The following is a 25,769-nucleotide window of genomic DNA, read 5'->3' as shown; positions in this document are numbered from 1 at the left end:
ATTTGTAATTCTTACTGACATAAAAAAATTAATCTGATTTTTATACAATAGAAGGGTCCCTCAAAAATTCAACTTTCTAAAATATTTCATATTACTCATGTAATTTTCTTATCTCATAATTCCAGGTATTAAAAAGCAACCAATGAATGCACAACTAAATGGAATTAAGTGAAATAATAATTTTATGCTTCTCTACCTCCCACCCTCTCTATCAATTCAATGGGAAAAAAATTTTAAAGATATTATACATGTATACATATATATATTGATATTTTCTTTTATCAAAAATATTTTATAAAAATAAAACAAAATAGAAACAGACTCAAAAAACAGAACAGACTGGTGGTTGTCAGAGGGAAGAGGTGAAAAAAGTGAAAGGACTGGGAAGTACAGATTGGTGGTTACAAAACAGTCGTGAGGATGTAAAGCATAGCATAGGGAATATCTCCACTAATATTATAATAACTACGTGTGGTGCCAGGTGGGAAATGGAAATATCAGGGGAACACTTTGTAAAGTATATGAGTGTCTAACCACTGTGCTGTACACCTGAAACTAATATGAAATAATATTGAATGTAAACTGTAATTGAAAAGTAAAATTTAAATTAAAAAAAAAAAGCTTTATAATAAATTCCACAGGTAACATTTTATTTTCAGCAGCAATACACAGACAAAAAAAGTGAGACATCAATGCCAAATTCTAAAGGCTGGATCATTTTTAAAAACTTTCCTATAAAACGTACATTTATTTTTATTTCCATAAATAAACATGTTGCTACAAAAGGGTATTCAATTTCCCAAATCAAAAGTACATTTGGTTAAAAAAATAAGTCTTCAGTATGTTTTTTGTTTTATGCTGAAAAGGAAATAGAAAACAAAGAACTTTTTGTTGTTACACTAATCATGCTGTGATGGTAAAAGAAGAAAAATATGCTTTCAGCAAATAAAAATCCTGCCAAAATATAGCACTTTGCCAGGGTGATTATTTTACCTTCTGCTGTTTGAAACTGACTTGCTGGAGGACAAGCAGCATAAAAAAATATGTAAAAGTTCATATTAAAAGAGGCAAACTTGTAAGCCAAACATGTAAGTCAACAGAGAAGTTTTCAGTGTGTAGGAGCGTATACATCTCTGACTGTTTACTCTTCTACGTTTCAAAACCAAATGCTCAAAAAATTATTCTATAAATCTAGCACTTTTCTAGTACAATTTATTTCTTCTAATACTTAGCTGCTTAGCAGAAGTACTATTTCAAAACTATCTCCACTGATTCAGCTATATACCAATTAGCTTTATACCATTAGCCAGCATAGTTTCAAGTTCGAAAAACTGCTGTGGCAAAGACTTTGGACCATCTGCTCGTATGACTTCTGCTCTGCCTTCTGTTAGTTGTACAGGGTGAGAACTCAGACTCCCTTGCAGGCCAGGGTTCAGTATGTGACTTAGGTTCTGTCAATTAGACACACTTGCTTAAGATCTGAAAACAGAAGTGAAGCAGAGGACATCCCCCTGCCCCTTTTTGGGGTTTTCTGCTGGCAGGCAGGGTCGTGGAGTCTGGTCCTGGATCGCAGCAGTATGCTGTCCTGGATCACAGCTATGCGACATGCCTAGAACTCAGCTCACAGCACAGTAGGCCCCAGAGGTAGTAGCATCCTGGTCAGTAAGCTCTGTATTGTTCTGGGCGTTTTTTCTAGAGATTCGGTCCAGAATCCATTCCTCCACAGGTGTTCCAACAACTTTGCAGTCACCCAAATTCCTCCTTTAAATAAATCTCTTTCTGTTTACCTAGTATGGCTTTTGTTTCTTGTCTCATGTCCTAAGTGAGACACGTTTGGTTAGGACTTTAAGTCCTCTAACAGATGAAGGGAATAAAATAAACCATGATCCACATTAAAAATTGTTTTAAAAAGTCATACAACACCTACCCCAGACTTCACATCATACAAAGTATGCGTGAGGGTGATTTTGAAGACCGCGTGGGATCGACTGCTCTCCTCATTCATGTTGGTTGCAGCAACTGTACGAGATTTGTTACCCTCAGACATCAAAGATTCAATATCCTAAGTGAAAACAAGTCCCAAACACATTTCATTATTTGTCTAATATACATTAAACTCTTCTTACTACAAAAATACATTGTAAGTTTCACTACTTAGGGAGCCATGTTTGGCATTTACACTTTGTTCATCAATGAACATTAAACCCCACAGAGTACAACAGCCATTACTGCCCATATGTATATATACACACTATTTTCTGTACGTGAAGATAAAGTGGTGGCTCTGAGAATTAGAAAAGTTTAGACGCTACATGTTGAGTCTTACAAAATGGACAAATATGCCATGCCAATCCTCATCCAATCTAGAAACTTGAAAAAATTTTGTTCCTTCAATTACAGAATAGAAGTTAACTGTTAAATCAGATTAGATTACACAATAATTTGTAACCCCTTCAAGCAGGCAGAGAATTACCTCCCTAACTTGAAGTATATCTTACCAGACCTATTTTTTTTAAATAAAAACATCAAGAGACTAATTCTCTGTGCTACTCTGTTGCCATTACTGCTAAAGTAGTGACAGCATGATGCAATATAGAAACATCATGGGATCTTTATTTGTAAAAATGTTATATACTCTAAAACAGTTCCTTATCCAATCTGAATTTTTGTTTCATAAGTAACAATACAGAGCTATAACATCATCTACCTTACAAGGACTTATTGAAGAACAAGAAAGAGGGTAAGTCTGAAAGAGTTCACAAGTTGCCTCCTTTTATCCAGTCTCTTCCTCTTTCCAGTAAAGGAACTTACTCCTCAGTGAGCATATAGCAGCACAACATTTCCCAGATAGCCCCTGCAGCTCAGTCTGGCCATATGACTAGTTTTAGTGAATGAGAATTAAAGTATTAATACAGGTCACTGGCAAGTCTCCTTAAAAGGAGTAGGGATGCTGTTGCATCTTGGTTCTGAGCCATCATGAACTGTAAGAACAAAATCATTTCTATACAGTTGATAGGAATCTAGGTTCCTAATGGCATATTTGGGGCCACCATACCAATCCTTCCACCATTTATTCTTTCATTCATTCATTTGTTCACTCTATTATATATTGAAAGCACCTACTGTGTACTAAGTACATTTTAAGATACTGAGAACACAGAATGACCAAAATATTATATAATGATTCATATCCCAAAGAACTTAAATCTCGTTATATTTTTCTGCTTATGTAGCCAATATAGTCCTAACTGACACACATATATTAAAACCTTTAAAAATCCTAAGTTTCTATTTTGTTGCAGAAGTAAAAACAATAATAATAATAATGTTTAAGGGAAAAATTCAGCATTATAAATAAAATGTCTCAAAGTAAAAACATAAACTGCAAAAAGATATACCATAAATCGGCACCAGAATGGATAAAAATCACAACTTTCTAGATTCACTCTAAATCTATTTTAGACGCATTAAATCTGACAATGCTGAGGCTTAATGTAAAAGCTTTATCCTATTTAGCCTACATTTATTCACTGGTCTCTAATCTGTTGTCTCCTGCATGAACTCTGTATTGAGCCTTTTAATTATTTAAACAAGCAAAAGTTCTTTTTATATTTTCCAATCTCCTCTGAGCTCTCAAAAACAATCTTGATCTCTCACCAACGCTGCATAAATATGCTCTCAAATAATCATTATTCATATAACAAGACCTAACATTTCTGTAAATATTTTCTAGTTTTCAAACACTTTTAACATGCATTATCCCATCTGATCTCCTCTAGGAAGCCTTTCCAAACAACCCCACCCAGCAGCTACATATCCATTTAAGTTAGGTACCCCTCCTTGAAACTGCACTGAACCTTGAATATGTATCTATCACAGCACTTAAAACTGTGCTCTTTTATAATACCTTTATAATATTTATAAGCAGCTTGAAGTAATGGGTCACTTCATTCATTTTTTTATACCTGCAGCACCTAGTACAATGTCGGGCACATAATAGGTAGTCAATAGATACTTACTAAATGAAGTAACTAACGTTAACGAAATAAAGTATCAGTGACCAAATGATAGAATTGACTAATGAACAAAGAAACAAATGAACCTACCTTGTAAAATAGTAAAAAAATAAATAAAACTAATTTCCATTTTAAAATCTAGGACAAAGAGGGTAGGTGAGGAAGAGTAAATGATCCTGAGTCACACAGGAGTCACACAAAAGGATTAAGTATCACTAGATTAACATTTTCTGACTCTTAATACAATGAACATTAATTACATCACGCATGTCACCCTAACCCCACTCCCCCAATGCGCAAAGCCTGATGGACTCACACAAAGCAGAACAGTGAAGTTTGAAAACAAAGAGAACTAACTAAAGGCCAGTAAGTGATTCTCTCATATGAGAAACAGGCTTTGGAATCGCAACTCAGTGCATACATTTTATTTCATTAAATTCACTAACTCACAAGCAACTTCATTATTTTATGTAGTACTACTAAAAAAGCTGACACTTATCATTGAAAGGTACATCACAGTTTTAGAGCTCATGAAACCAAAAATATGTGTGTCTCACAATAGATGAATAGGTATGGCTTGTAAATGTACACCTTCTCTCACAATTAAACTGTCCTGACAGTGTTTTAAGTAAAAATTTTTGTAAAAAGTAATTTATCAAGTCATGCTGCTATAATTTTTAATTTCAAAAATAATAATCACAAATTTTTAAAAATTGTTACACTGAATTCAGTTAGTTTATATAAAAGATGTTGTTACCTTATAGCTTGTGACAGCCAGTTTAGAAAGTCCATCGACATAGGGTCCCAACACACTGTGCTCCCTTACTTTTAATGTTTGACGGCTTCTGTTCATTAGAAACAAAAAAAAATCTTTAAACAATAACCTGTATTCTAAAGGATTCAACTGTGCCCCACAAAATACATACTGAATTCAACAAAGATCCCAAATAAATAAAACCAACCAACTTGATCCCAGAAGAATTTAAACCAAAAGTTAAAATCTTGACTGGTAACAAAAACTCCATAATATGGTAAAATATCACATCATTCAAAAGGGTACACTGTGGGATGTCTATTTACTACCACAAAGAATGCAGAGTCAAATAAATACAAACAATCGACTTGTCATATCACAGAATGTGGTAGAGAGCAGAAACTCTATAAATGTTAACTGTACAAGAAAGGAAAATTACAGACCAACCTCAATCACAAATAAAGACAAACTAAAGGCGACAAATAACGAATCTGATGAGAATTAACAAACTTAAAATCAGGCTTATCTTGGGGTTGTCAGGATTTTTTAGCACTGAAAAAATATTCACGGCCTTTACCACATTGATAGACAGATGGGGGGAAAAATCCACGCATGATCATTTCAATAAATGTGGGAAAAACTATTTAATAAAATTAAATACTCATACGATATTTTTCTTTGAAGAATCCAATGAACAAGGTGAACTGAGGAGCGGAATAGAGACAAAGGTGGGATCAAAGGGAACAGGGGGAAAGCAGACAGACAGAAAGGGGATGAGAGGATGGGATCAGAGAAGGGAAAGAGATTGGTGAAATTATATACACATAACACGGTGTTATAAAGAGCGGAAAAGCAAATCCTGGATGGAAGGGGGAAGGGCATGGGAAGAGGGGGTAAAGGGGTGGTTCAGGGGCACATGGGGGTGGGGGGATGTACTCGGTGGGATATTTGAATCTATGTAAACACATTATATTAAAATAAATAAATAAATAAAATTAAATACTCATTCATGATTAAAAAATAAATAAGCCTCTTAGCAAACAAAGGACTGATAAACCCAGGGAAGGACAGCTGCCCAAAACCTAGAGCACACAGTAGTGATAGCAACCAAAAATACTAAGACGTACTTGCTAATGATATAATCATATGACATGTTTATTATATCGCAAGAAAACTCTTTAAGAAATAAAATCATTATAATGTATTGTTGATGGTGAGATTACAAGTGATTCTTATTATAATACTTAACATTCTCTAGTGTTGGATTCTTTTGGCATCCTAGGATGAACCACTAAAAACATTGCTATGTTTTTATGATAACTAGGATAAAACGGTGCATACAGTAGACATGGAACAATTATTTACCTCAGTTCTGATTTCAGAATACAGTCTAACTTTTTCCTTTCCCTTTTTCCCTTTATCTCAAAGATAATGAGTACTGTATTATCTCCTAAGTAAAACATAATTACATCATTACACAAAGTACATGCTGAAGTAATAAAATTAGTACTTGAGTAACAAAACAAAGTTCTCTCAAACAGTCATTCACTGAAAAAATATCACTTCTATAGATTTTTTTTAAGAGAAAGACGAGAGAGAGCGAGAAAGGAGGGGAAGGATTAGGAAGCATCAATTTCATAATAGCTGCTCCTCATATGTGCCTTGACTGGGCAAGCCTAGGGTCTCAAATCAGCAACCTCAGCATTCGAGGTCGATGCTTTATCCACTGTGCCAACACAGGTCAGATTCACCTTTATAGTCTTTAATCTATTTACTTCAACTGCTCGGAAGCACTACAGCAACAACAAAAACCTCAAGACCTGCCATGGGGGAAACAACTATAACAACAGCTAACACTTATTTCACACTTACTATGTGCCATGAAAGTTCTAAGACCTCAAGTCTGGCTTCACAGCAGCCCTCTGAGACAGTACATAACATTACCCTACCCTCTGTACGAATGAAGCCTACGAAGCTTAAGTACCTTCCTCAATAAGTAACAATTACTGGACCTAGATCCAGAGCTAGGTAAACCCAAAACCCAAGCTACAAATTACTAAACTATACACAAGACAAATATATAAGAAATTATTTAAGACTGAAAAAACTGTAGATAAAGTTTAAGCTATGCCACACAAGCACTGTGGAATACAAAACACAAGAATGAAGCCAGCTAAGAATTTCTGAGTAGGTCTGGACTGGGTCTCTAAGAAAATGATGGCCTTCACAGAGGTGAAAGTGCAAGAAGTATTCAGAGGAGAGCCAGAAAAAGTTCAAGAGCACACTATTCAGCAAGATGCAGATGCTTACACCATACCCATCCTTCTCCAGCCTCCTTTAGTGCCTATGCTAATTTCCAGGCATACTGCCCTCCAGCCACACTGGACAGCTGGGTCGTTCTGCAAGCAAAGGATTTCTACAAACATCTTTGGCATGGGCTGCCCCTGTGCTTGAATGGTTCTCACCTAACTGCTCTGTGAACAAACTCCTACTCGGCACAAAATTCATCAAGCACCTGCTATTGAATCTTTCCTTCTTTGGGCAAAGACACTCATTTTGACTGAGCAGTAATTCACTGGGCTTCACAGCCTCTAAGACCACCTTTCCTTGATCATCCTCCTCTTCATCCAAACACAAATAAATGTCGCCCATTATCCTCCGCACTTTCTGTTAGCTTTGGCTCAACTGGCTCTTTGACCTCCTGAACACTGTTTGTACATCAGTAAGTCACAGCTGTAGTTATAGTTATTATCTGTTTCTTTCTCTCCATTGTTGCACTTCCTTAAATTCTGACCTCAAAGAATGCTCTGTGCAAAGAACAGATTTCCTCAGATACCTCTTATCTTCCTCATTAGGCTCGGACATAACTGCAGAAAGAGAACATTTTTTTTTTTTTTTTTTAAATAAATTTTTATTTTAATGGGGTGACATCAATAAATCAAGGTACATACATTCAGAGAAAACACTTCCAGGTTATCTTGTTATTTAGTTCTGTTGCATACCCATCACCCGAAGCGAGATCATCCTCCGCCACCCTCCATCCAGTTCTCTCTGTACCCCTCCCCCTCCCCCTCTCCCTCCTTCCCTCCCCCCACCTCCCCATAGCCACCACACTCCTGTCCATGCCGAAAGAGAACATTTTTTAAGGCTTTCTAATACTTGTAAGCCACTTTTATCTCAAAGTCTATACCATAATATGGGACTTTTTTTTTTAATATGGAAATCCTTAAAATTAACTATCCTGCAGTCTAGGTTTCTATCTCTATGCCTCTCTTGCACTTCATAACCTGAAAACAGCTGAATTCCCCCTGAAATTTCTTGGTTAAAAAAAATTATAAGGGGGTGTAGGATGAGATGGAGGATAAACGGTGATGGATAGAGACTTGACTTGGGGCGGGTGAACACACAATACAGTGTACAGATGATGTGTAGTAGATTTGGGCACCTGACACTTGTACAATTTTGTTAACCAGTGTCACCACTCCAATAATTCAATAAAAAGAAAAAAGATAAAATAGAAAAAAATATAGTATATAATAATAATAATAATAATTACCTCCTTGACTAAGGATTCCAGTTATCCTGATACTAAGTAACTTAATTTCCATTGCACATTTTGTGTTTGTGGCTTTGGATGTCCATGAGAAAAGCAACGTGACCCAAATGCATACTGCTCAACCACACCGCCCAGCCACATCTCAGCCTTCACTTCAAAAGCCCAGAATTGGCTGCAGGAAGCCACTCAGTGCAAATCACAAAAATAATAACTAGATAACCAGATAAAATCACAAAGACAATAACTAGATAAAAAACTCTCTACTAGAGTTCAATATAAAAAATTTTCACTTATGCCAATTTATTAAGTCTGTTTGAGTCCAAAATACTATAATATTAAAGTATGAAAGTCATTTACCCTTTGGGATCAAGAAGGTCTCTGACTTTTTCATTATAAATTTCCATATAGGACACTTCTACTTTAAAACTCTGCTCTTCATTTTCCTCTTTCTGAGTTCGTTCAAAGAGTCCACTGCAAAGTCTTGGGATTAATCCCGGTTGGTCAGCTGTGCCCATCATGGTGTAAGACTTTCCAGACCCTAAAAAATGAAAATCACAGTTATCCCTGTCTCTTTGAGAAGTTGAAACACATAAACCTCTTTCCAGTGCTCATAATAAATTACTAGCAGTTAGGAAAATGCTCAAAATAAAATAAATATTCCCAAATATAATGATGAGACTAAACACTGAAGTTTTCCTACTGAAAAAAACCCACCTCTTCAGCCATCTTCAGAATTTAAAATTATTACCTAAAACAACTGAAAAATAATTTCCTAAAATCAACTGGGAAGATCCATATGATCAATAGTATTATTGTGCCTGCTCTCAACCACTAACCAGACCACAAAAAATGAGTTATCCTAAAAGACCCCAGGGCAAAGGAACCTACGACCCTTTGGTAATAGTGTAGAAACCAGGGTAATCTCCTACTATAAAATTATCTTCTCCATTGTATCAAGAATACATATTCATTAAAGACAATTTAGAAAATACCAGAAAATAGAGAAAATCCAAGCACTCATAGTCTTAACTAAGTATAATTCTTTTCCTTTTTTAGTAGCAGTGACTTTATAAACATACTTTTAAATACAAGTTGCTGCTTTTGTTACCTGGTACATCATCATTATCATAATACCTAAAACTACTATCCCACTTCCTATGTACCAGGCCTTTTCAAAAAGCTTTCACAGGTTAACTCACTGTGCAACCCACTAAGAGAAGTCTGTAATTATCAACATTTTACAGACAAGGAAACTGACGTGCAAGTTTCACAGCCCCTCAACAGCAGGAACAGAGTTGGAGCTGGGATAACCTGGATCAGAGTCACTACACTTATAACCACTATACGCAATGCCTGTGAAAAATACCAGAAGCATTTTTCCATGAAGAACAGTTTTCAATTGGACAAGCTATACAATGTACCCTCAAAACAGTGACTCCTTCACTTGAAGTAGATTTTCTTTCCTGTTGACTACAGACACAGAAGTCAAAATGCTTCTTATCAGTCATGATTTATAAGATACTAACAATATATATCCTTTTTGGTATATTCTGCTGTGATCTTTAAAGTTTAAATATATATATATATATGTATTATTGAATATTACCAGTCTGTCCATAGGCAAAAATACATGCATTGTAGCCATCAAAAGCATTTTGAAGAATATTCTCCCCAAGGCACTTAAAAACATCATCTTGACCTAAAAAAGAGAAAGACACAGAAAAAGAATGTTTTAAGCCCAAACTACACATGAACAATTTTTAAAAACCCTCAAAAATGCACTTTTTCCAACTTATCTTATCTCTAAAAAAAGATTTTTAAACATGATAAATACTGCCAAAGGCTAATGTTCTTCAGGATATTTCTAGTTTAGCACATGAGAGAAAATGAGTAAAAATTCCTGATAATATGAACTTGAATTAATAAACACTGACCAAAAAATCTTCTGTAATGCAAAAAGCTAATGAACTGCTAATTTTATAAATTGTGATTATAAATATCCAATATTTAAACTTGGGATCTAGGGGATCTGAAATTAACTCTATACCAGTCAGCTAATGCTTTTTTCAGAGGGTACTAGAGTTCAAAACATCATGTATATAAATCCCCTCTCCTTTTCCTTAATGATATTTTTTTTTTCTATTTGGAAACTTTTTTCCTGGCCAGCTGGCTCAGTAGTAGGGTGTCGGCCCAGCATGTGGATGTCCTAGGTTTGAATCCCAGTCAAGGTACACAGGAGAAGCGGCCATCTGCTTTTCCACCCCTCCTCCCTCTTCCCTCCTACAATCATGTCTCAACTGGTTTGAGTGTATCAGCACTGGGCACTAAGGATGGTTTGATGGAACCACCTTCTCAGGCGCTAAAAATAGCTCAGTTGTGAGCATGGCCCCAGGTGGGCAGACCACTGACCCCAGACAGGGCTTGCCAGGTGGATCATGGCCAAGTCGCATGCGGTAGTCTGTCCCTCTAACTCCCTTCCTTTTATTTGGAAAAGAAGAAGGAAGAAGGAAGAAGAAGAAGGAGGAGGAGAAGGAGGAGGAGGAAGAGAAAAGAAGGAAAAAAGGAAATATTTATTTATATATATATTTTTATAATTTTTATTTATTTTTTATTTATTCATTTTAGAAAGGAGAGAGAGAGAGAGAGAAGAGAGAGACAGAGAGAGAGAAGGGGGAGGAGCAGGAAGCATCAACTCCCATATGTGCCTTGACCAGGCAAGCCCAGGGTTTCGAACCGGTGACCTCAGCATTTCTAGGTCGACGCTTTATCCACTGCGCCACCACAGGTCAGGCTATTTATTTATATTTTTTAATGAGCTGGTAAGACAGAAATGGCCTTACCAGACAGAAAATGCTCTACTGGAATAAAATTTCAAGTCTCTTTATAAAAAAATTATAGCTGTAAAAAAAATACATATATATAGTTGTGGCTAAATTCACAGGTAGCTTGTTTTACCTCTGTAGCCACATGTTTGAAACCACTGGTATTTGGAACCCAGTGATTCTCCAGGGACTCCTTTTTTTTTCCACTTTCCTTTCTCAGTGGCAATTTTAAATTACAGGGTCTACAATATATACCAGCTAGGACAGGGTGGAAGATATTAAAAATTTCTTCTAGCTTTCTGCCATGGACATAAATAATAGGGTCGAATGCTCTTCTACAGGCTAAATTAAATATGCCATTCAACCTCAAGTCTTGAATACTGTGATAATGTTCTGATTTATAGGAAATATATATTTGGTCATTCAAAATCCTTAAAATTTCCAAAGTGTTAAAATTAATAAATATGTCTTGTTATATTGTTGAGTTGACTTTTGGGCTAGACCCATGGATGGGGGCTAGTTGGCAGGAGAACCAGTCATGTGATTAGAGGCTAGAGGCAGAATCAATCATCATTGACCAATGATTTAATCAGTTATATCTATGTGATGAAGGCTCCATGAAAACCAAAAGGACGGGGTTTGGAGAGCTTCCAGGCTGGTGAACACGTGGAGATTTCAGGAGAGTAGTGCACTTGGCGAGAGCATGGGAGCCACGTGCCTTTCCCCACTCCTGCCCTGTGCATCTCTCCCATCTACCTGTTCCTGGGTTATGGCTTTTTCATACTGAACTGGTAACCTAGTAGTAAAACTTTTCTCTGAGTTCTATGAGTCACTCTAGCAAATTAACTGACCCCAAGGAAGAGGTGGTGGGAACCTCCGATTTAGAACTAATTGGTCTGAAGTACAGGTAACAACCTGAACTTGTGACTGGTGTCTGAAGTGGGGCATGAGGGTGCGGGAACAGTCCTGTTGGACTGAACCCTTAACCTGTGGGATCTGATGCAATCTTCAGTTAGACTATGTCAGAATTGAGTTAATTATAGGACACCCACCTGGTGTCTGCAACATTGCCTAATGGTGGTGGGGAGACACCTCTGCCCCCACAAACACACTTTAAATATGAGACACCTGGATGCTATTAGTTTTGTAATGTTTTATGTGCTATAAATAGCATTCCACTATGCCTCACTTCCTAGTTAATTTACCAGATTAGTACCTCATCATCATACTTCCGATACTGAAGCATTCCTTAAAGTCATCACTAGGCCAGCTAGATCAAATTACCCTTCATTTTTGAAACAGCTGTAGTACTAAAAACCAATACAATGTGACACTCAATATTTAAAAGAGATTGCTTAGAAACAGATGTCATAATCAGTTAGGAATAAAGGAAATAAAAGGCTATCCCTGTAGTCCTAAACTTCTGGTGAAAAGGGGCTTGAAACAATCATTGAAGAAAGTTAGAGAAAAAAAATTCCAGAGCAAATTTATATATATATATATATATATATATATATATATATATATATATATATATATTTTTTTTTTTTTTTTTTTTTTTTTTTTTTTTTTTTTGTATTTTTCTGAAGCCGGAAACGGGGAGAGACAGTCAGACAGACTCCCGCATGCGCCCGACCGGGATCCACCCGGCACGCCCACCAGGGGCGACAACCAGAGCAAATTTAGAAAGAACACGGTATATTCCTCTTCATTAAAGAGAGAAAACAGAACACAAAAAGCTTCAATGATCTCCTCAAAGTCACAGAGGCAGTCAGGAGCAGAGCCTGGGTTAAACTCAAGGTCTCATCTTTTCCATGGCTCTTCGTCCGTTACCCCAAGCTGCCTCTGTGGATCACATCACAGACATCTGGGGGAATCGAGTGGCTACTGTGTGCTACTGGTGCCACAGAAGGCCTGGGATGCACCTGAGTAAGATAACCTTAACTGAGTACCCTCTCAACCTAACTTGATCATCTTAAACCAAGAGCAGTGCACAGTGAAGCTCCCATTTCCCAACCAATGCAAAAACTCTAACAGCAAAAATTAGAGGAAATTCTCTGTGTAGTTTATAAAGTTATGCAAAATAATACTATGATAATTTATGGAAAAAAACATTAAGACACCTTTTCTAGGTCATCAGTAGTTACTAGTATGCTGTACTCTTACCTGCATACTTTTCTTTGACAGATTCATCCATAGACCAGAAACAGTGATCATATGCAAACACCTGTTGAAAAATAAAATATAGTGTGTATTAAGAACAAAATCTTAACATATTTATAATATTATAACAATGTCATAACATTGACAACATTGTTCATAATAGTTCAAATAAAAACAGCTTAGTGTCTCACAATGAAGATAATTAAGTTATTTATAATACAGTCTTATAATGCACAACGAATGTTTTCCAACTGCCAGTCTGTGGACCAGTGGTGGTCCGCCAGAAATTTCGTGCCAGTCTGCAAGAAAGTTAACCACCCAGATGTTGTATGAAGATTGCAGGCCCAATGATTATAGACTGTGTATAATCTTCATACAGCATCAGGCTGGCTAAGTCTTTCATGAACCCGTGGTTGAAAAACACTGCTATAGATAATATAGAGCTTTTTTCACACGGAAAAATTAACAGTGTTAAATGAAAAAAGAGGTTACAAAACAATATGTACAATATGATGCCTATTACACACACATGCATACATATATACATAAGTGTATTTTTGTATGATAAAGTTAGCATTCTTTGTTTTCTTCTTTGTGTTTTTATGTAGTCTCTATATTTTTACTTTCTCAGAGAAAAAAAGATATTAAAAAAATATAAATGCCTATGTGTGGTGGCACAGTGGATACAGCATCAATCCGGAACACTGAGGATGCCGGTTGGAAACCCCAGGCTTGTCCAGTCAAGTTACGTATGAGAAGCAATCAATTAGCAACTAAAGTGAAGCAACTACAAGTTGTTTCTTCTCACTCTCTCTCCCCTCATTTCTCACTCTCTCATATCAATAAATTAAAAAAATAATGTATAGATGAGCCTGACCAGGCAATGCCACAGTGGATAGAGCATTGGACTGGGATACAGAGGACCCAGGTTCAAAACCCCAAGGTCATCGTCTTGAGTGCGGCTCCTCTGGATTGAGTGAAAGTTCACCAGCTTGAGCGTGGGGTCGCCGGCTTGAGTGTGGGATCATGGACATGACCTCATGGTCGCTGGCTTGAGTCCAAAGGTTGCTCGCTTGAAGTCCAAGGCCACTGGCTTGAGCCCAAGGTCAATGGTGTGAACAAGGGGTCACTGGCTCAGCTGGAGTCCCCCAGTCAAGGCACACATGAGAAAGCAATCAGTAAACAACTAAGGAGATTAAGGAGCTTCAACGAAGAATTTGATGCTCCTCATCTCTCGCCCTTCCTGTCTGTCTGTCTGTCCCTATCTGTCCCTCTCTCTGTCACTGTCACCAAAAAAAAGTATAGGTGGTTACTACAGCAATTTGAAAACAGCTATAAAATAGCAGATTCTTAAGTAAATTATAACACATCCATAGGCAAAATGTATAGCTCTAAGATTGTAAAAGGCTGATAAGAAAATGCTCATATATTAATGTAAAAGTTATAAAAGTCTAGACCATGATCCCATATTTGTAAAAAAATCTATACAGACAAAAAGTAGAAAGAATTTACATTAGCCTGACCAGGCAATGGCGCAGTGGATAAAGCATCGACCTGGGATGTGGAAGATCCAGGTTTGAAACCCCGAGGTTGCTGGCTTGAGCATAGGCTCATCCAGCTGGCTTGAGCGTGGGCTCACCAGCTTGAGCGCAGGGTCGCTGGCTTGAGTGTGGGGTCATAGACATGACCTCATAGTCGCTGGCTTGAGTCCAAAGGTTGCTGGCTTGAAGCCCAAGGTCACTGGCTTAAGCCCAAGGTTGATGGTGTGAACAAGGGGTCACTGGCTCAGCTGGAGCCCGCCCCCCAAGTCAAGGCACATATGAGAAAGCAATCAATGAACAACTAAGGAGCTGCAACAAAGAATTGATGCTTCTTATCTCTCTCCCTTCCTGTCTGTCCCTATCTGTCTCTCTCTCTGATTCTCTCTGTCTCTGTCAAAAAGGAAAAAAAGAATTTACAATGGAAATATGGACAGTGGTTAATGCTGGTTGGTGGGACATCATGGATGATTGGTTTAGATCTTTTATGTTTACTAATTTATAAAATGTGCATACTTTTTGGTGACATTTTAAAAGTATTGTTCATTTTTTGGATTTCCTGTTTTATAATTTAGTCTCTTTAATGATTTTAACTGTAATTGTTCTAAAATTCATTCAGCTGGCATTTTTAATCTTCCGATTTGGTGTCTGTGGCCTTGCTTACAGATACAGTTTTCGTCTTGCGCCTTTATATGTCAGTTTGCAAATGCACTGGCAGTCTGTATTTTATGGATTACGTCAGTGTTTGTTCTTTCCTCTCCCTTTGGCTGCTTTTATATGACTAGTTATAGTGCCAATCCCAAATACTGAAGCCCAGACTTTGGTCTTCCCAAAGCCCAATGACATCTCCATTCCCTCCTACGTACACAGACATGAGCTCAATGTTGGTGGCCAAACCCATTTTTTAAGTCTTCATTCATGGTGGAGCTGCACCCAAATCAGTTCTCACATGGGGAGCTTCTCCAGCCCTCACCATATATCAGGACATTTTATTTTCTAGCAGAGTTAGACTTCTATCACCTCTGAGAACCTGTCTGAAGCCAAGGCCCAGCAAACGCGATGCTTCAGTCTCGTTGTCTCCAAAGTTACATATGTTTTTGAATATGATGTGATTTTAATATTTTAAAATATTTTATCTGGCCCAGAGTCTGTCTAAAAGTTAACTTTTTTAACAAAGAAAATTAGATTAGGATGGTAAAGTAAATATAACACATATCCCCCATCCCAACTGAAATGAACTCAAAATGATGGAGAGAGGATGGGGAAGAGCCAAAAGGGGGAAAGGGAGAAAAAGAGGGCAAGTTTTAGAAGCAAGAACGCTTGATTGTACCTGGATCAGAAATTAAGATTCCCTGAAAACAGTTGCAATGAAATTGATGGGGAGTGAGGAGGGGCAGCCACAGCGAGACCACAGGACAAAACACTGCAGAAGGAGATGGTGCAAAGAGCAGCCCCAGAAGTGAGAACACCAGGAGAGCAGCAAGCTGAGCAGGAGGGGACCCCAGGTCATCAACAAGGCAGGAGGACAGGAAAGGAAAATAATCCAGCATCTTTACATAACAAAGATAAGATCAAACTAATAAAATTAATTTTATATATATAAAGAAATAAGGGTCATATTAAAAACTATGTTTTAAATCATTCAGAGTCCCAAACAGCCATGTCTGTACATATTTTTAGCATCAATAATAGAGAATGGAATTACAATTAAACCATAGACTCTAAAATAAAAACAAAACTCCAAGAATGCAGATAAAAATCTGAATTTCCTAGAAAGTTCCAAGTAACTTCAGAGAATGGTCAATTGAAAAATATAGTCTTTCTGTCAGTCCACTTTGGCACACCTATAAATTCTCTGAGATGCAGGGACTGACGCAACCCACTGAAGTTTCTGCAGAAACTGGGCTCAGCTCTAAAATGAACTCTTCATGTTCCCTTGAAGAGGCCGTGGCCCAGTACAGGTTACTGTTGGCCTGAGAAGGTATCCCCAGCTGTCTTGGGAACAACATGGATGAGTCCGCCTAGCATAGTCCTGACCGCAGTTTGGAACAACCAGTGTTGAGCCAATCCATGGTGAACAGCAAAGCACAAAAGGAATCTGTGTTGTAGCTGCCAGAAGATCGGCTATAATTGGTCAAAGTACAACTACAGTTTTTCCATAAACCTCCAGTCCCTCCTATGCCAATAAATGGCTTCGGCTTTATGAATAGGCCAACAGTTTGCATGACTTTTACAAAAGTGACAGAGAGAAAATACACTGGAGAAGAAAATTACCAGTACTTCAGAAATACGCACCTCATATATCTATATTAAGAATCGCATAATACACCAAATCTCTTACCTTTGGCTGGCTTCTGAGATCCCCAAAAAGATGTTATCGTTGACATGAAAGAAAGGAAAAAATGTTCAAAAAAACCTTTTTTTAGTTTATTATAAGACCTTTTTTGAAGGGCCAAAAATGATACTAAACATCATGTAAATTTTTATTATGAGTATAAAATATTAACTTTAAAATAAAACAGCAATTTAAAATAAAGAATCAATTAATATCTATTACCTAGTAGGGCAGAGTGCTAATTATAAAAAACTTAACTGGTACCTTTCTGGTAGAAGAAAGATTACTTGAACACTGGGTAATTCTTAAAGTACTAATATTTCTTTCTTATACATTCTTTTTATCCTTGTATATGTCGTATAAGTACATATTTAAAACTTCTTTACTTTTCATCATCTGATTTAACTTCGAATTAGTTTCCTCTGTTTTGATGTAGCAGTAGCTAACTATCTACACAGGCCCTTCTACACAAAATGAATTCTGTCTGGCTAAGGAAAAAAAAGTTAAATTAAAGGAACAACCTAATATTTCTCCAGTGAATTTACTGGATTACTCATTTATTACTCATTACCTATCTGCTATGCTCTCCCAGTTGCTTCTACCCTCCCTCCCTCTGAAACTGCCACTCACATCTCCTCAGAGTACAGGAATGTAACTCAATCCAATCTAAGTTTGAGGTAGTTTCAAACTTAGAGGAAAGTTATATGGAAAGCACAAAGCACTCCTTTCACCCAATTCACCAACTGTTAACATTGCCCAGGCTACTACGTCCTTCTCCCGCTAACTCCCTCTCCTCTCGTCTCCCTCTCTCTCTATACGTGTGTATGTATATATAAATATGAGTATTTATACATACGTATGTACACACATATATTATTTTTACTCAACCATCTGAGAGTAAGTTGTGGACATGCCCCTTCACCTCTAAACACTTCAGTGTATAATTCCTAAGAACAATGATGTTCACTTACAAAAGTACAATATCAAAATCAGAAAATTTAAGAATAAGTGAAAGTACTTTTGACACTAGAACAAAACAGACACAATGTCTGGAGCTTTAAGAATAGCTGGTCTCAGAGGCTCAAAGTGCCAACTCAAACCTAAAACAAGAAAGAGAACTCTACATGGACATGCTTCCTTCCAACTGTCTGTACATCTCCTTGTCCCACTGTCTCATAAAAGATTTTCTCCTAAAATAATATTATGTTATTTGTATAAAATCATTTCAGATAACAACACTAACACACAAAAGAATGTCTCACAAATGAGTGACACCTGTCTAACAGATTTTGGAGTAAAAGCTAATGTGGTATCATATAAAGGAAAATAATTTCTCTGGAATAAGAGATATGGAAAAACTTCCCTAGGAAAAGACTTGTGAAATACTGGTAGAGGTTACTGACATATGTTATCATTTTTTAAAATTATTTTTACTTATTTATTCATTTTAGAGAAGAGAGACAGAGAGAGAGATAGAGAGAGAGAATGGGGGGAGGAGCAGGAAGCATCAACTCCCATATGTGCCTTGACTGGGCAAACCCAGGGCTTTGAACCAGCGACCTCAGCATTCCAGGTCGACGTTTGATCCGCTGCACAACCACAGGTCAGGCCTATCATCTTTTTATAGGTCTTTATAAGCAAAGCAGATTTTCAATTGCTTAGTTATAAAACCCTAGCTGAGGTCAGAACAGAAACAGCAATATGGGAAATGCCCACATTAGACCAGGCACATTGCATACTACTTTACTTAATTCCTACAATAACTCTGCAAGATGCTATTATCATTCTAGTTTTACAAATGAGAAGCTTTAGGCTCAGAAAAATTAAATGACCTGCCCAAGATACAATAATAAGCTGCAATGAATCTGGGAAGAAAAACTAGATCTCCTGATTCTCAAGTCCATGTTCGTTTCTTCTGTCACTGGCCAAAACAGCCTCATCAAGTTTCTTCTAGATTTAAGAATCTATGAGTCATGCCTGACCAGGCGGTGGCGCAGTGGATAGAGTGTTGGACTGGGATACAGAGGATGCAGGTTCAAAACCCCAAGGTCGCTGGCTTAAGCATGGGCTCATCCAGTTTGAGTACAGGTTCACCAGCTTGAGGGCAGGGTTGCTGGCTTGAGCATGGGATCATACACATGACCCCATGGTAGCTGGCCTGGGCCCAAACAAAAGTCATTGGCTTGAAGCTCAAGGTCACTAGCTTGAACCCAAGGTCACTGGCTTGAGCAAGGGGTCACTTGCTCTGCTGTAGTTCCCCAGTCAAGGCACATATGAGAAAGCAATCAGTGAACAACTAAGATGCTGCAATGAAGAATTGATGCTTCTTGCTTTTCATCTCTCTCTCTTCCTGACTGTCTGTCCCTATCTGTCCCTCTCTCTGTCTCTGTCACACACAAAAAAGGAATCTATGAGTTATTTATTAACAATTGCTCCTAACAGAAACACTTAAATGTATTAATTTCATTCATTCTTCTTATTACCCAGTAAAAGGTTGGCAGCTGGTGCTTATGCTAGTTTAAGTTTACTTATTGATTATATTTATAAACACTCCAAACTGTCTTTTCTGAGAGAAAAGTAAGATATTTGGTAGAATATTTCAATTTTAAGAAATTTTTATACAAAAATCAGCTCTTCCTAGGCAACAACTAACAAATGTGAAGTTCAACAATATATGACACATAGCAGAGGAATTCATGAGACTAACCTGAATTCAGACCATAATAATAAAAACAGAAATGAACCAGTAAATTAATTACAAAGCTAAGTTTCCAGCTAGGGATTCTGGTGGCTACAGCAGTAAAGCTCAAATAACCTACAGAGCCATTGGAAACCCAAAGATGTAATTACAGCCTTGTACAAAAGTAAGTAAGTAAATTAATTAATTTTAAAAAATCTTTCAAAATGTAGTTGCAATCCAAACCAGTAATGCCTTGCTTATCCAAAAATTCCTTAATAAGAAACCTCAGCTACCCAGATCACAGTGGAGATTTAGGAAACCAAGAAAGTCACCCCTAGCCTGACCTGTGGTGGTACTGTGAATGGAGTGTTGACCTGGAATGCTGAAGATGCCAGTTTGAAACCTTGGGCTTGCCCGGTCAAGGCATATACGACAAGCATTCAATAAACAACTAAAGTGAAGCAACCATGAACAACTATGAGTTGGTACTTCTCGCTCCACCCCCCTCTCTATAAAATCAAAAAATTAAAAAGCAAAGAAAACCACCCCTAACCAATCAAAAGAGACATCACAAGGTAAAAGCATGAACTCTTAGTTTATCAGCTGAGTTGAATTACTTTATATTGTGGTTGTGGCTTAACTTCACTTTGAAATACTTTCAAACTTACAAAAAATTCCAAAAATAGTATAAGGAATTCCTGTGTACCCTTTTTCTAGCTTCTCCAAATGTTAACACCTTAAAATGCCACAGTTATAATGATCAAAACCAGGATATTAAGCACGAACAAAATTGATCAAATGATTTAGTGCCAACTGATACAATTTTTGCCAACTGCCCCACTGATGTCCTTCTGGTCCAGGATCACACATCGCATGCAACTGTCATGTCTCCTCCAATCTGGGACACTTTGACTTTCATGAACCTGATAGTTCAAGAGGACTGGCCAGTTATTTTGCAGAACGTCCTTTAATCTGGGTCTGGATGCTTCCTCATGACTAAATTCAGGTTATGCACTTTGGCAAGCACAACACAGAAGTAATGCTGTGCCCTGCATCATACCACAAGGCACATGATGATGTCTGTGACTCTGCCCATTTGGTTACGGTAATCTATGGTATCTACTAGGTTTCTCCACCGTAACATTACTGGTTTTCCCTTTATAGATTTTTCTTTGGAGGCATTTTGAGATGACATAAAGACAATTTCTTCTCATCATACTTTCACCCACAAATTTTAGCATCCATTGATGAGTCTTGCCTAAAACAATTACTGTTTCCCAAATGATAACTGTCTAGTTACTGAAGATGTTAACAGCCCATGTGGACCAACATGGAAGGATGTGCTTTTTAGGAAGCGAACAGCCTAGGAAACAACAAATGATTTGGTTGCATATTTTGGATAGAACTGTCACCTATAAATAAGCTAGTCACTTCCTTCTATAAATTGACCTGGTTTGTGCTTATTTCTCATTTAAATAATAAATTACAGAAATACACTTGACGTGGTGGTAAACACAATGCAACACATAGATAAAGTGTTGTAGAATTGTGCAACTGAAACCTGTATAATTTTATTAACCAATGTTACCCCAATAAATTCTATTAAAAATAATTAAATAAATAAAACAAAAAATTTAAAATAAATTACACCAGAAAATAAAGTCATATTATATTCCTAACATTTAGAATGACACCATACAAACAAGAAATTTAATAATAATTTTATATGTTAGTGATCTTTGTTAATTTTTGTTAATATTTCTGAAACTTACAAAAATAAAACTGACATTGGATCCAAAAATAAACCACAAAGTACCACATACATTTAAAACATAAAGCAATGTCAACAGAATGACAAGTTATAAGTCAATGACTACTATCAACTACCAAAATCAAACATTATATCTGAATATCATCACTTCTTTTCATTTTAAAGATTTAAGTTTCTGAAACCTTTAAGTTAGAAATATTTGGAATCTCTGTTTTAACAAGATCCTACTCCACCCTACTCTATAATGGATGTATACATCACAAAGAGCTTATTCTAATACAGCCAAACTACGTAATGATATTGTTGCTTTTCTGGACTTAGCTGGCAGTACCAGCAACCAAACAACAATTATTATTTCCTCTTTGTTACCCCTCCCCCAATGTGCTTTTCACATAAGAAATAAAACTGAGCTGACTGAAAAATTAGACACTGACTAGATTCACAAAGGAAGTTTATCAATCTATGCTCATCTAGCCAACTTTAAGAAGTACAAATATCATCAGCTCTCTCTCCCACGAGCACACCCACACCTTTCCCCTTCCCCTCTTCTTCCCCCACAGGCATGCATCTCCTAAACTCTAAGAGTCCCCACGAGACTTGCAACCAGGGGAGCAGTAGGCAATGGCAGCTCATCCCAGGCTAACCGCTGACCCGGTCTCCATGGCCTTTTCTCCTCTGATTTCTCTCTCATGTTGCTTCTTCTATTCTGGGCCTTTCCTTGTTTCACTGTCCCCAGCTTTAATAAACATACTCTCAAAACAAATATCACTAAAAGTCCCATTCATTGTTTCCTTGACATTTGAAATATTCCATTCAATTTTGAAGAATTAATTTTAAAAATGTCACTGATAGAGTGGAGTATTTTGGAGAATAGCATTCAGGATGTAGAGGGGTTTGAAAATGGTACCACTGAAAGAATCAAAGAGCTGGAACGATGTAGCCTGGACCAGAGAAGACTAAGGGAAGACATGGTGCCCATCACCAGAAGTGAGGAAACTCACATACTTGAGATGGGGTGGGGGGAGAGCAGATTCTTTCTAGGTCACTTCAGAGACTAGACCTCAGTAGGACTTGCTGGAGAAAGCTAAAAAAAGAGATGTCTCTTTAATATAATAATAATTAGCACTGTGTTAAAAACAAACAAACAAAAAAAACAGCTCCAGCCTGACCTGTGGTGGCTCAGTGGATAAAGCGTCAACATGGAATGCTGAGGTCGCTGGTTCGAAGCCCTCAGTTGCCCAGTTAAGGCACATACCATAATCAATCAATAAACAACTAAAAGGAAGCAACTATGAGTTGATACTTCTTGCAACCCTGTCCCTCCCCCTCCTCTCTCTTTGTAAAATCAGTAAATAAAATCTTAAAAAACAAACAACAACAAAAACACAGTTCCCATCAGTGGAATTATCTAAAGAGAGCATAGAAAAGCATCTAATGAGGATGTAGAATGAATGAGGAGTTAAGACTAGGTTACTTGTATGACTTTTATTTACAATGAGAAAACCAACTTTAAGCATTCAATGAGTTATATCTCAACATTTCTATCAATGACACTTGCAGACTACTGGTACATCAGAGGTGACCCAAGCTACAGTTCGAGCATCACATTCTACAGAGTGTCCGTAAAGTCATGGTGCACTTTTGACTGGTCACAGGAAAGCAACTTAAGACGATAGAAATATGAAATATGCACCAAATAAAAGGAAAACCCTCCCAGTTTCTGTAGGATAATGTGGCAGGCAGCATGTGCACATGCGCAGATGATGATGTAACACTGTGTATACAGTGGAGCAGCCCACAGTCATGCCAGTCAAGATGTGGATGATACAGAGGAAAGTTCAGTGTGTTCTGTGGCTCGCTAAATTCGAATCCGTGACCAAAGTGCAACGTGAGTATCGGCGCATTTATAACGAAGTGCCACCACATAGGGATAACATTACTCAGTGGGATAAGCAGTTGAAGGAAACCGGCAGTTTGGTGGAGAAACCCTGTTCTGGTAGGCCATCAGTCAGTGACAAGTCTGTAGAGGCTATACGGGATAGCTCCCTAAGGAGCCCTAAAAAATCTGTGGGTGAGCCCACATCGAACTGCACTGAATAGGTATGAAACTGGGAGAGTTTTCCTTTTATTTGGTGCAGATTTCACATTTCTATCGTCTTTTGTTGCTTTCCTGTGACTGGTCAAAAGTGCACCATGACTTTACGGACACTCTGTATATAACACCCTTAGATGACCCTCCTCTCCAGGAAGCTAACTTCCTGTATTCCACAGACCTACACTCAGGTCACACCTCTCCCACTAACAACTGCTTATTTAACCCTTACTCGTGTGAGAAAAACTCAGATCAAATTCAGTCTCCCTCAAGAATCCTTCCACAAGAACCCTAAGCAAAAGTGAGTTTTTCTTCTCAGATTCCTGTTAGTCAAAATGATCTTTACTGCTCAGTTTACCTATCATTTTGTCACATGATATAAACTTTTTAATATAACTGCTCTGCTAGACTATACGCTTCTAAAGGACAAAGTACCATATTTCCCCATGTATAAGACGCACCTTTTTTCGAAAAATTTGGGGGTCTTAAAAACTGGGTGCGTCTTATACAGTGGTTGTAGATTCTTTTATGATACTTGCATTTCCTGCTTTTTCATGTTTGTTTTTGTGCTCATTGTTGAAGACAGTGATTTGTCATCAGAAACAGATGAGGACAAGCTAATGGATGGGAGTTTTGACAGTGATGAGGAGTTATATGAATTTCATGATGAATAAAACTTGAGTTCAGTAACTTTATATAATACATTTATTTTCAAATTTCGGGCCCCAAAATTAAGGTGCGACATATACATGGGAGCATCTTATACATGGGGAATACAGTATATATCTTTCTGCACTTACCAACACAAGGATTTTGCTTATTCAGCAACAGGTTTTAAGCTCTCTAAGTGACCTGATGCCTGTCTCTCTCTCAACCACATCTTGCAACATCTTTCACTATCTTCCTTTCTAATTGGCCCACTGTACCCAGTCTCCTAGTCTTGGGGCTCACATACATGATTGAGGCTAACTCTCATTCACTTGTCATTTATCAGCTTAATTATTATTTCCCTACATGTATCTTTCTTAAATATCCAATTTAAATTAGTTCCCTTAATATTATATGCTCAGTCACAGTGTTCCTGATAGAATAAAAACATTTCTACCACTATCTCTGCTCTCTAAAATCTTTCTCAAAACAATAAAGTAAATAAGAAATAAAAACAAATGCTACGTTCAATGAAACTAGGAGATAATGATAAATGAAACACATGATATTTAGACAGAGAATGCATTTGTAGAATGCAAGAAGAGATGAGAAATGAGTAGTGGTGAGTATACCAGAAGATGAGGGGAAAAGGGGCCTAGAAGAAATGGAAGGACATTTGAGTCACTACCTCTGATATATAGTCCTTAAAGAAACTTCTCTAAAAGAAGAGAAAAGACAGTTTGACAATTCTCTTTTATTACAACCTTCCACCCACACAAACAACGGTTAAGAATATAGGGACATGCATAGAACATGGACATTGAACCATAACTGACAAATTTCACAATCACAAAACTTTACAAATATTAAACCCTGGTTTCTGAATTCTGTAATTTCACATTACCATATATTGGGGTAACATAATTCAAAGAATACGTTCACTATTAACTCAATCATTTTCAAATCACCTGCCTCTTCTCATCTGTCAAACACACAAGCAGAGTAAGTCTTAATTCATTGTCCACTCTCACTTATAAGTAAGTTTAAATCTGACCAAAGAATTAAATCAATATTGATGCATTTGTGGGGTATTTTTTAAAAAACATATTTCACATCCTACATTAACAGAGTAATATACATTCATTTCTATATTTACATGTTAAAATAACTTCATGGTATATATACATAGATAGCAGAATAGATTATTGAAATACTCAGACTCCAAACAAAGAAAGCTCTTAAATTTTTTACTTCTCTCAATATTTGTGGTTATCTGAGGTTTCAATTTTTATCAATCTACAGTTCTCCAGTTTTCCTGATTGTATTAATGTTATTGGATTTCTCCTTGATTGGATTGGATTTATCTGGAAAAGGTTTTCACTGAATATGAAATT

General features: G+C 37.1%; 1 protein-coding gene across 1 annotated transcript in view; it reads right to left on the bottom strand.

The window, feature by feature from the left end:
- Positions 1-25,769, bottom strand: part of KIF13B (kinesin family member 13B) — a 235,453-nt gene that overhangs the window by 142,929 nt on the left and 66,755 nt on the right. The window contains exons 3-8 of the mRNA XM_066388256.1: positions 17,191-17,203; positions 13,315-13,375; positions 9,933-10,025; positions 8,684-8,864; positions 4,774-4,861; positions 1,928-2,062 (exon numbers count right to left, since the gene is read on the bottom strand). Of these exons, the coding sequence (XP_066244353.1) occupies positions 1,928-2,062; positions 4,774-4,861; positions 8,684-8,864; positions 9,933-10,025; positions 13,315-13,375; positions 17,191-17,203 (571 nt within the window). The remainder of the gene's footprint in view (positions 1-1,927; positions 2,063-4,773; positions 4,862-8,683; positions 8,865-9,932; positions 10,026-13,314; positions 13,376-17,190; positions 17,204-25,769) is intronic.

The sequence above is a fragment of the Saccopteryx leptura genome, chromosome 1, assembly GCF_036850995.1.
Source record: "Saccopteryx leptura isolate mSacLep1 chromosome 1, mSacLep1_pri_phased_curated, whole genome shotgun sequence".
NCBI classification, from domain to species: Eukaryota; Metazoa; Chordata; class Mammalia; order Chiroptera; family Emballonuridae; genus Saccopteryx; species Saccopteryx leptura.
This window is presented reverse-complemented; position numbering and strand designations above follow the sequence as displayed.